At 40.8% G+C, this 11,952-nt stretch overlaps 1 protein-coding gene across 1 annotated transcript in view; it reads right to left on the bottom strand.

The window, feature by feature from the left end:
• Positions 1–189: 189 nt before the first annotated feature.
• Positions 190–11,952, bottom strand: part of MYRIP (myosin VIIA and Rab interacting protein) — a 214,000-nt gene continuing 202,237 nt past the window's right edge. Inside the window, exons 14-19 of the mRNA XM_017837242.1 lie at positions 10,275–10,455; positions 6,115–6,276; positions 4,341–4,445; positions 4,185–4,245; positions 3,277–3,395; positions 190–2,633 (exon numbers count right to left, since the gene is read on the bottom strand). Of these exons, the coding sequence (XP_017692731.1) occupies positions 2,601–2,633; positions 3,277–3,395; positions 4,185–4,245; positions 4,341–4,445; positions 6,115–6,276; positions 10,275–10,455 (661 nt within the window). The 3' untranslated portion in view covers positions 190–2,600. The remainder of the gene's footprint in view (positions 2,634–3,276; positions 3,396–4,184; positions 4,246–4,340; positions 4,446–6,114; positions 6,277–10,274; positions 10,456–11,952) is intronic.

The following is an 11,952-nucleotide window of genomic DNA, read 5'->3' as shown; positions in this document are numbered from 1 at the left end:
TTCATTTATAAAAATTAATCTAATTATAAATATTAACACTAAAGATTGAAATCACTTGATGACAAAATAATTCTTTGTGTGCTATAACATATGTTTTTATGATTTTTTTAAAACAGTAAATTATATCTTTGCACGTATTTGGCACAATAAACATTTGTAAAAATTCAAATGCCTTAGAGCAGGTGGGATTTTTTTAAATTTTTTTTTTTTGCAATGCCTACACAGTACACATTTTTCTGTCAAAGAAGACTGAATATTTTAACATTGTAACACGATAATAGTTGCTTTTCATGCCTCTTAAGGAAAACAACCTATTCCAAACTTCATTGGCTTGTTTAAATCACACTAACAGAACAAAAGCCAAAGAATTATTCTATTAAAATTAGTAATTTCTGTATTGATATTACATACACAATATTAGTTATTATTTATTAAACAAATATGCAGACCAACCACCATTAATGACATTTCATAACACGCATACCTGCATAAACCAGAACCTGGGAATGTATTGTATACATACACGAGAACAGTCAATGGAGGAGAAGACTGAATAACAAAAAAATTACTAGGCATCCTACTCTGTTTAATCTCCTTTACTGGATTGCATATATAAATAAAATCTATTTGTTTTATGTATATATTTATATATTAAACAGAGTGGGCCGAATTCTGCCCTCACATCTGTGCAAACCAATTTTAGAGAACTAGTATTGTGTGAGAGTAAAAGAAGGCCTAATTTCACCCAGAATGAACACACTAGTTCAGATCTTGGGCAGATGGAAATTCCTTGAAGGGATGGAATGACACTTATGTATTCTAGGTGGGAAGATGGTTGTATTTATTCCAAGGGTTCCTTACATGCAGCTGGACATCAGAGTATTGACAAGCTAGATGTCAGATGTGGGTAGCAGATTTGCATCTGGAACCATTTTTCCAACCAACCCATCCAGCCATTCCTTGTCTTCCCCACTTGTCCCCCTAAATGCAGCCTAGTCAGGAAATTTGCCCAGTTTTGCTCATATTTGCCTAACCACAGACATTTCATGGCCTGGTGTCTGAGAGGACTGCTTTCCTGCTGTATGGCAGGTAACATGTGACACTCTGCCTGTGGGTGTTCACTGGGAGCCCAGGGAAAGAAGGAACCCTTCTCCCTTCCTAGTACCCAGGGCTCCCTGGAGAGCTAGCCACTCCTCAGTGCTGAGGTGGAACTTGCCAGCCTGTGCCCTTCTTCACAGCACATTTCATGCCAACCCTGTCTGCATTTGGGTACCTGCTCTGCCACTTGTGTGGAAGGCAAGGGATTCACTGGCTTATCACCTCCTATAACTACCTCCTTTGTATTCTTCAGAGCATAAAATACCATGAATTGGCAACACCCTTCCCCAGGGGGCTGAGAGGAACACCCTGTAAGCAGCATATTCCTCGAGGACTTCTGCTTAAGGGTCTTCCAGTTTGACTCACCTTTTAAAGGTCTCAAGAAATGAAAGAAGAAATATTACTATTCACAATTGAATTCAGAGTGGTCCAGTGGTAGTGGGGTACATGTGGCACCAGCAACAGGACTCAGCTACTCTATGTTGGCTACAGACTAGTAAAGGAAGAGATGTCTGGGCTACATTTGCCCCCTTCTCAGAAACACCAGGGAACATTAGAAAGGAACCTCTTACAGGCTGCAGTCACCCTACAACCACCAGTCAGTCAGCAGAGACCTCATCCACAACACTTTTACTTTCTTTTTCCAATCTTAAAGTTTTGGACAGAATTTATTCTGAAATACAGCATGGTTGGCCACCATCAAGTGGACAATGCTACCAAGAAGAACAAGACATACAAAGGTGTTGGTTTCACAACAGTGTTCAGATGTTTCCAGACACCAGGACTGTAACTCAACAGACATCTGGTCCACATGTGTGGCCACCAATTCATGGTTCAACATGACATCCATGCTCCCCATGCTGCCAAGAGCAATTTACCTAGCTCTAGAGCATTCATTCTGCCAAACGTATCCTCAGCGAACAGAGAAAACTTTGCATGTCACATCTCCTCCTACAAACCCTCTCAAAACTTCCACTGACTCCCTGGGAGCAGAGCTAGGTACACTGATTCTCCACACCCACCATGCAGCTGAAAAGCAGCACACACTGCACAGAGTTGTTCTTATTGCTCAACAAGACGGATGCCTACGTGAATAGTAAGAGGCCAGCAAATATGGATCACAGGTCTGCTTTGGCAGATAATTTGGCCTATAATTATGACTGATTGAGTGTACAAAAACATACTGCAGTTTAAAGACAACATACTTTAGTACAATCAATAGGGAGAAAAAGTGCATCTTAAAATGTGGAGCCTTGCTTTTGAAACTCAGCATCCTGTCTAGAGTCCTGTGAGAACTTTAAGGCAGAGTTTCCTGTAGCAGACCACAATGCTGAAGACTTGGACAGCTTTCTCAGTGAGGTATCCAAATGAAGCCCTATAACTGAGGCTCTGTGGGTTCTTGAGGGTCCACTTTCAGCTGGACATACGCAATGGCTGTTAAGTAAAGGCACTCTAGTGTACAGCCTTAGGCAGTGTGTTATTGGCAGTAGGGAAGTGTAAGTTTAGTACATCACAGCAGATCCTATAGCAGGTTCCTAGAACAGAGAAGGACAGGAAAGAAAACATGAATGAAACACGAAACAAGCCTGCTGAAGCTCTATAGAGCCAGGTCTTTCCCCTTCTCATATATCCAGTGCCAGACTGCTTCAGAACAATCAGTTTTTTCCCTTTATCCCTATATGGCTGCTATAGAAGAAATGATTGACAGCTGTCTAGTGAAGCCTATTTGTTCAAATCCTGCAGAGCAATACGTGGCCTAACTACCCCTTAAATTCCACTTAGATAACATTGGAACATTTCTCAACAATTAGTGAGAATCAAGGTGACTCTCACCTGCAAGTTACAGTGTGCAGCTGGTTCTGTGAGGGTCTGTTTCAGAAGTCTGAATTGCAGGGGACCACTAATTTATTTATTCTTTAAAAAGTAAGGGTAGCACATTCCTGGAGAGCTGGCAGCCAGGTACATTTTCACAGGCTGACATTCGGGAGCTGCTATACTGTGGTGTACATCCTCCAGGACACTGGTCAGATTTCCTTAGAGCTGCCTCAGCAGTCTCTATTTTTTTTTTCCTCAAACTATCAAGAGATGTTTTGTGAAGATGCTGAAATATAGCTGCCTACACACATACTGCTCTCTCTATTTACTGCTTTTAACAGAGTTTTAAAAACATTTGTTTACCATTAAGTCCTTGGCAGTGCTTTTCCTCTCTTTAGTTCTTTGTGTTAGAGATCCTTGAAGCATGAAGTTTCTGTTAAACGTTCTGACAGTGGTAACTGGAGAACCATCTATTGTTTCACCTGAGAAAGATACAAAAAGGGAGATTTTTCACATAAGAGATTGAAGCAGATGTAAAAGTACTTATGAAGAGTCACAGCTTCCAGAGAGATAAAACCTCCCCTAAGATGTATGAGGAAAGCTGGATTTAATTTAAATTAAAAACAGCAGGCTGTGGTACTCCAAATTTATTAAAGTTTGAGGCTATGTCAGTCTGTGGAATTACAAAAGAGTAATGCAAGGTGAATTGGGTCCTAGAACTGTCAGAGATAACGCACCATGGGGCTAAAAAAAGAAAAACCAAAAGGAGAAAACAGAAAAAAAGCACTTTATTTTATAAAGCAAATTCACAGCCATTGCATAACATACCAGGAACATTGCTGAGCCACATCATATGGACTGAAATTAGCAAACACAGGCTTTAAGAAAGTGGTGAATTGTGGAGGTGGCCATTGGTTTTTGGTCACTGCGATCACTTGGGTGTCACAAACTAACACCAGGTATGCTGGAGGGGCAGCATGCCTCTTTCAAGTATTCAGCATTCCTCAGCATTTCTTCTTCCAGCCTTCTGCTTCTGTTTCTATTTTTTTGCCACTGTCACAACTCTCACTGAAGAGAAAGTGGTGATGTTTTTTAATATGACAAATGGGTATATTCTATAATGCAAGTACAATGGAAAATGAGGAGGACGGACACACTTAGGCTTTGATTTTGTAACACAATCTTTCCCCTACTTTGCTGAACCATACATTATATCGAACCTTATAAAGAGAGTCTCTCTCTCTCTAATGTACATAATAATTGAAGCGCACCTTTTATTGGTGGAGCTGGAAGTTTTCTCCTCTGCTGTCTTGATGTGTCTATTGTATGCATCTGTAAATAACACATATGCATTACTCAACTCCATTATAGAAAAAGAGGCAAGATTTCCCCAATGTATTTTTGAATACTACATAATGTTCTGGCACCTGGTTTGTTTGCTTTTGATCCCGTTTCCTTGTCAGGCGAACACAGGGAGCCACGTTCAAGCCTGCAACAGTGAGAGCTGATATTCTGCTCTCAATATCTGAAATCTTCAAAGAAAATAAAAGAGAGAGACAGACAGATGGGGAGGGGGGAAAAGAAGTTTTAAAATTACTGTGGATGCCACTACTAAAATATAACCCTCCCCCAGTCAAATCCTCTTTATTAAAAAAATATAAACAGGTGGCTAACTTCTTCAGCAATTCTGACACTTCCCTGAATTCTTTAGTCCTGATGTTAAAAGGGGCTTAATTTGTTAGTAAAGATGGAGTAAAAGAACAATCCAACCTACCTTATGAATCCAAGGAAGAGGCATTTTACTCCTTTTGAGGAAAAAAAGAAAGGAGGAGAGAAAACCTGCATCTGCCATCTCCCAGTTACCTTTAGCTGCATAATCACAATTTCATTCAAACTGTGTTTTTCAAAGGCTACATTCAAAGAATGACTTCATGGGACACATTTCCTAACTCAAATTTAATTTCATGCAAAGTACATCCTCTGTCACAAAATCTAAACATTTGATCTTACATATTTATAATTTAAATGTATATGTATATTAAGCACAAACAAGCAGGCACACACTATATAAAAACACTGAATGGAAAACAAATTGCTTGGGGGAAAGTAGTCTAATATTGAGAGTAATGGAAAAAAGTGTTGACAAAAGGGAAAAAAGTATCAAAGAAGTCAGACATATATAATCTCAATGCTGATTCACGACACCTGAAGCTGTTCATTCTGCAGAAGACCTTCCATTGGCCTCTTTGCCATCCTCCTTGTTTAGCTTAGGCCTCTCTCCTCCTCACCGGTCACCTCCATTAACAGATTTATAAAATAATGACCAAAGCCAACAAAACATCACTGCCAGTTTGCCAGCTAGTGTGACAATGCACTTCTGGCATCAGGGAGATGTCAGACTCTCAGATTATTGCTCAGTCCTGAATTGAGCATGCTTCTGTTGAGTCAAATCATCAGCTACTTCCTATTAGACCCTGTCACAGGCAGTTCAGTGTGTCCTGCTGGATACAGACCGGTCAGTGAACTCACTGACAGTGACCTGCAAGCAGTGTCAGCACCCTGAGGTCTGGCAGCATTACCTTGTTCAGCTTTTAGCACCAGATCACGATGTGTTCTTCTGAGCCCTAGAACTTCTGGAGCCTGCTAGAGTGATGCTAGATTGCATCCCACAAAAGCTAGTGCCTTTTGGCTGGGATGTGTGCTGCTTAGCGCCTAAATCCCAAGGTAGGCTTGCAAGTGCTAGGCCCTGTGCTTGGCTCAGCCTCTGACTGGCATTGGCCTTTGTCAATAGAAAGCTGCCAACACTGGTTTCTTTTGGGAAGTGCTTTACAATTTGCTGATTAGATAAACTGCCTATGACTGTATCTGCAGCCTGACCACAGCCACACACATGACACAGAGCGCACCACGTGAGCTGCCGGGCAGCAAGGAGTTGTTTGGTGTTAGCATTGCAATAACGGGCTGCTGCACTCCCATGTCCAAAAACAAGCTGAGGGAAGAAACAAACAAACAGAGTACATCTGCCTGGGCTGAGTTACACATCTCAGTTATGCTTTGCTCAGCTCATGTGATGCAGTCAGCATCCTTAAATCATCAGACTGCTGCAGTACAAAAGAATATTCAAAGCAAGTGTGTGCAGTGAGGTGAGTGGTAGGCAAGGCAGTGGGAAAACTGCAGATAGGGAGGAGCTGCTGTCCTCACCTGAAGCTCTGCATGATGAACCTGGGCAGCTGCTGTGGCCACCTGATCCTCCAGATCGGCCAGCTCAGATTCTTCAGTAACACTGTTGATCTTGCGTGCGGCATCTTCCAGGTTGGTCAGCTGCCCCTCCAGCCCGTACACCGTGCTGGCTGTCAGGTACACCTGCAGGGCCAAAGCAGGGAGAGATGTCAATGTTTTGTGGGCATGGAGGTTTGATCAGACTGCATTTTCCATGATACCTTTGAGTTTCCCTGCTTGCTAACCCACTACAGGGAGACTTACCTGGCAGAAGAAAGGCATGGGGGAATAATCTGAAACACACACACCCACAAAGAGAAGGGAGGAATGAGGTGGCTGCATTACAAATTTCATAGGTGCTACAATGGTATTCCAAAACATATTTGTTCCAGATTGATCAGCAAAGAAAAAAGTTGAAAAGTTTGCTTTTTCATTATTGATATTCAATCGCATAACAAACCCCCTAAGTCTATAAGGGAAAATCAACAGATCACGCCTCATATAAAGCTGCATTTATTAAAACATGCCTAATGCCTTCTGGCAATCAAAGGTGCATGAATAACTGTTCAGCAGCACATAATTACTAACTTCTTACATGTATAACAGTTTTCCTTCCCATACTGCTCTCACCCAAATATACAGTAGCCAAATCCTTCCCACCTCCTGGGCCTTTTAGTGAATCTTTGGAGGATCAATAGACTTATCTGGGCCAAATAAGACAGAATTACTGACTTGCTAATTTAGAGTTCTTCTCTAAAAACAAACAACTTTTAATATTTTGATCCACCTAGGACACCTATGATAACTACGGCTAAAGGTTTCATTTTCCATTCAGCTCCTCAGAGCAATAATTCACGATATACTGCATTTTATTGTTTCTTCTATTTCACAAAGAAATCTAAGGTACACAGCTGGATGGGGGTCTCTGGTGCTTAGAAAAGGGTACTTTTCAAGCATTAACTTTTGACATCTGTGCTTAAGACTGCACAGAACCATGTGGAAATACTGTACTTTCTGCCTATTTACTAGTTAGCCATGAGATTGTTTCCATGAGGCTGGTAACAGCACAGTGGAAATGAAATATATATTCTGATTTTCCACAGTGGCAGCCTCGCTAACTGTAACAGGAGTAAAGACTGTGTTGCTACAAATGAATTAAACATGTTCTATGCTCCACTTCATTGTTCAGGGGGCAAGCAAACAGAATCTAAAGCAGATCTTTGAGCCGATACCTTCATTTCATACATATCTTTCACTCCAGTCATTGTATCTGCCCACAATTCCTAGATCATGCAGTCCTTTGACATAACAGGTATTCAAACAATTTCTGGCCATGCTGTGACTTTATGGATCAAAAGGACTGAAGAATGACCAGATTAAAATTTAATCATTTACTTTCTATTATTTTTCTATTTCATTATTGTTTCTTAATTGCTTGCAAAAGTGTTTTTTTCCTTTGTACCAGTTGTTTCAAGGCATAAATGTAGATAGCTTTTTTTCATGCGTGTGACTTTCCTAAGAAACAAATTCATTATATCTGTACAAATTGCATCTTGTAAGAACACAGGCTAACTGCAGGCATGAAATCTTTGGAAAACATACCTAGAACAAATAAGTAATCTCATTTAACATTTTTGCTGAGTACTTGGAGACACAGGTGGTCCATAAAGTTAACATGCTGATTTAAATAGAAATGATCCTGTTTTTGTGGGTTGTAATTATTCTTTCCATTCATTTAAATGATACATCTTTGTGGTATGACATACCACAGGTACTTCAGATTAAAAGGCAATTTTCTAAAAATTTCTCTGTCACATCTAAAAGCTTAGAGAAAAAAAGAGAATAAACATTTTGAACAGAAGCATCTTTAGAAAAGTAAAGAAAATTTGCATTTAAATGCTATACCAAAAATCTCTGCAAAGTAAGACGTACTTTTCAAGAGGGGAAAAAAATCTAAAGAGTAGAACTGATAGAAAAATGTGGGAAAGGAAGGTCGTCAATGTTTCTGTAACTTGCTCAGTCCCTACCTTTATTAAATTTTAATGAAACTTTTCCAGCTAGATCTAAAGAAAAGATTTTGCTAAAGAATATTCTCTTTATCTAAACAATTGGTGCACTTCCCAACAGCAGTGGTGTCCTTGCAGGACTCCCCTAAATGATGCCCTTATTTATACATTCACATTCAGATGGTGGAAATTTATTTTACCGCCATTTATGTACAGCTTCTACTAAAACCCCACCTTGTGTGGGTAGAGGTGGCCCTGTATTCTCCACACTAATGCATGCACAGTCTCCAAAATAGAGAGAGCAAAAATGAACAGTGTCTGTAACACCCCGATCCTCTTCCAGAATTTGCTGCAAAGATGATGTGCTGCATGTAGATCTGCCTCCAGCTGCAATGGGAAAAGTTATGGATTCCTGAACTTCTAAAGGCTCTTTAACTCTGCCATGGAGTGTGGTGGTGAAATTTTGAAGCTGAGAAGTTTTTGCCACCTACTTCATGTCCCATGTGTGACAGAAAGATGTACTGTGGGGACACAGCAAGGCTAAATTGGATACCTTATGAATTTTGCAGGGAGCTGAGAGACATGCTGCAGTGAGGGCAACACCAAAGCAAGGAATGCTGTGCCTCAGTGCCTGCTCTCTGCTCAGTGAGAAATGCTGGACCCAAATGAACCACTAGGGGCCACAGCACCAGAGATGCCAAAGCTCGACACGGATGTGAGGGATTGTCAGAGTGCAAGTACGTGTGGGGGGAAAGCACCTTAAGATTGTTTACAACACAGTTCTCTACAGAAAAAAAATGCAGGAGCAGATTTTCCCAAATTGCTCTCTGTACTGCAGAATTTCTTAGTTTTTCTAAAGATGTGGTCCAGCCTGGACTTGTATTTTCATTCCATATTCACTCTCCTGCCAGATGAATTCTGTGGTGTTTGGAGCTAGGACACTTCAGTATTCCACGGGAGAGAAAAATCTCCATCTACTCATCTACTTCCATTATTCTGAAAAAAATTAACTAAAGTCAGCTAGAAGTTGCTGTTAGGGCGCATCTCTCATGTAACAATGACATGGATATCATGGTAGGTGGCACAAGGAAGGCACTTCGCTTCCCACAAGCTCAGGTACACCCTTCTCCAGGCACTAGAGCAGCAACTGCTATGGGAAGCCTTTATCATTCTGCAGAGGGCCATATCTGAGCTGCCAGACATCCAGCCTCTCCTGGGCACATCCTGCTCTCCTGCTCCCTCAGCCCTGGGAAGGGCTTCCAAGCCTATTTTGCTTGTTTGTTTTGAATTTTCCTCTCAGAGAGGGGCCAGGAGCATGGCCACTGCATGGAAAGCTCCATGGTGGGGCAGGTTCAAGTGGCTCTGGTGCCCCATGAGGGAGGGCAGGAGATGCCAGCACCCAGGACAGCATGTGGGAGTGAAAAGGAGCAGGAGCACCTCAGCTGGCACAGTGAGATGCCTGGCAAGGTTGAGCAGAGGTGGCAAGGAGAGGTTGTAAAAATGGATGCATAAAAATTTCCAATGAGTAGTGACTTTCCCCTAAGATTCAGCACTGTACTTTCTCTTGCAGATGGCAGGGACTCATGAAAAAGGATGATTTGGATGTGGCCAAACAAAAGTTTGTTTAATTCAGATTCTCCAGCCTACTTTCTTACAGTGTAGCAAGGAGCTCCAGCTCCCTGGGTACTCAGCACAGTGTGCTGGGGATGTGTGGAATGAGGAAGAGCTTCTCCACTTCTCTGTGTGGCTGGGGACATGCTTTCCCCACCTACCTTTGGAACAATGAGGTTGTGCTGAGACTGGGAGACGTGGTTTCAGCCAGGCATGGCACAGCTGCACAGCCACAGAGATTCGGAGGGCTTAAGTTAACTTTTGAGATAGAGATTCTACATTTAGTTGTAAAGACCAAAGCATCCAACTTCCCCTCCCCACAATATTTTAAGGTATGCATAAACCCACCAACACAGCTAAGAACCTGTTGAAACTGGATTTTTTGTTCTGTTTGTGTATTTGTTTAATAACCTCAGACTAATTTTGAACATCCACTGATGCTGCTTGTGTGCTCAAGTTGGTGTGTACACATAGGCACAATCACTCACACATGTGACTCTTTCACATACTGACTCATGTTCTTACGTTTTCTTCCAGTGTGGTGAGCTGCTCATCAAGTCTGACAGGGTCTGTACCCAGCGGGAGGGTCCCTCTTCCTCTGTCCTGAATGTCATCTGGGAAATCACAGGGATCGGTGGATTCTGCTATTAGTTCTTCAGTGGCATTGATGACTTTCAGGACTTCTGTAGATNACAGCAGAGTACTTCTGTTTTGTTTACAAGAGCAGACAGAGAAAACAATAGCATTAAATTAGCACAGAGGGGTAAGATATAAATCATCTTGCTAATAGCCACAGCTTTAGCCATGCTAAAACCCTATCCATGGCTAACTGCTTCGAACAGACACAAGAACCATCTAATGGTATTGTAATCTACTTCTCTTTTCCTCCCTCCCTTTTTCACATATGCACACTGCTACAGCATGCAAAATAACATACACATGCAGTTCTTCTATAACAAAACTCTACAGGAGGGATGGTCCAAATCTTATCCCAAATGAGCACACAAATATCCAGCTTTAAAATCCAAATGAGCTAGATAAAGCTGGTTTTGCAATAGTGTTTTAAACAGGTTTTAAAACACAGTTTTGCTTTTTGGATACTGGCAAACAGATGTCTGTCATCTGGAATCATCTGTCTCTGTATCCTCAGGAGCTATTGCATTGGAGATGCAAACATGGGACAGCGATCTTCAGCAGCCCTATGAGGACAGCATTTTGCTAAAATGCTTGCTATGAATTAAATGATCACCCCAAATAACCATAATTTGAGCTATAAGTGTGTAAACACTTGTATCTTTGTTTTTTAAAAATTTCAATTTACTTTCTAAAAAAATATTTATGAAATAACTTATATCAAATATGAAGGAAAAGCATGCAGCTTTATCCATTTTTTGAAACAATTGAAAACTTTTTTATCATTGTTTCTTACTTGTAATTTGTAATTAACTGTCCTGATTCTGATTCTCACATAGCCTTAAGCTTCAGGACAACTTCCAATGGCAATAAAATTTCATATGATGTATCTTCAAGCACCAGGCTCAACATCCAAACTGTACAGCTCGGAGATTGAGCCAAAGCTTGTCAAAGCCAATACAAATACTGTCACTGAATATATGTGCAATTCCTTTAGTGCTGCTTTGCCTAAAAGAAAGTGTGGGAAATTTAGACCAAAATTTAATTAATTCCTCAAACCTGCAAACGCTTATGCATGTGAATTAGGGGCCCAACCATCTGTAAATTTTCTCACAAACAAAATATCTGCAGATCCATACTGAGGTAACAGACAGTCTTTGGATTCTATGTAGCAAATTATATAGTGCAGGAAAGTATAACTGATTAAAAATATCTATAGGCAGGATATAGGAGAAATAACGGTCATTTGATTCCCACAAACTCTGGTGGGCTAAACTAGAAAACCTCTTTTATCTCTTTCCTTTAATCAGCTGTCCATTTTTATGTTAGATAAGACTTTCACTGACAAACTACTTTTTTAACAGTAGGTACTCAATTGTTGTGTATCAAGACATTAAGACATCTTTAGCAATGTACCTTCTCTAAATTACAAGAAATAATTAGAAACATGAGATTAAAGAGAAGAAGAACAAAGCAAATACAGTATGCTACAGCACTCAGACCTTTAGCTTGTTAGGACAGCCAACAGAGCCCTGAACAACCAGGCCTAGGACTCTCTTACTGAGAAAAA

Source organism: Lepidothrix coronata, unplaced genomic scaffold (assembly GCF_001604755.1).
Source record: "Lepidothrix coronata isolate B3197 unplaced genomic scaffold, Lepidothrix_coronata-1.0 Scaffold297, whole genome shotgun sequence".
In the NCBI taxonomy this organism is placed as follows: domain Eukaryota; kingdom Metazoa; phylum Chordata; class Aves; order Passeriformes; family Pipridae; genus Lepidothrix; species Lepidothrix coronata.
The sequence above is the reverse complement of the archived record's forward strand: the minus strand, read 5'-3'. Positions and strand labels throughout refer to the sequence as shown.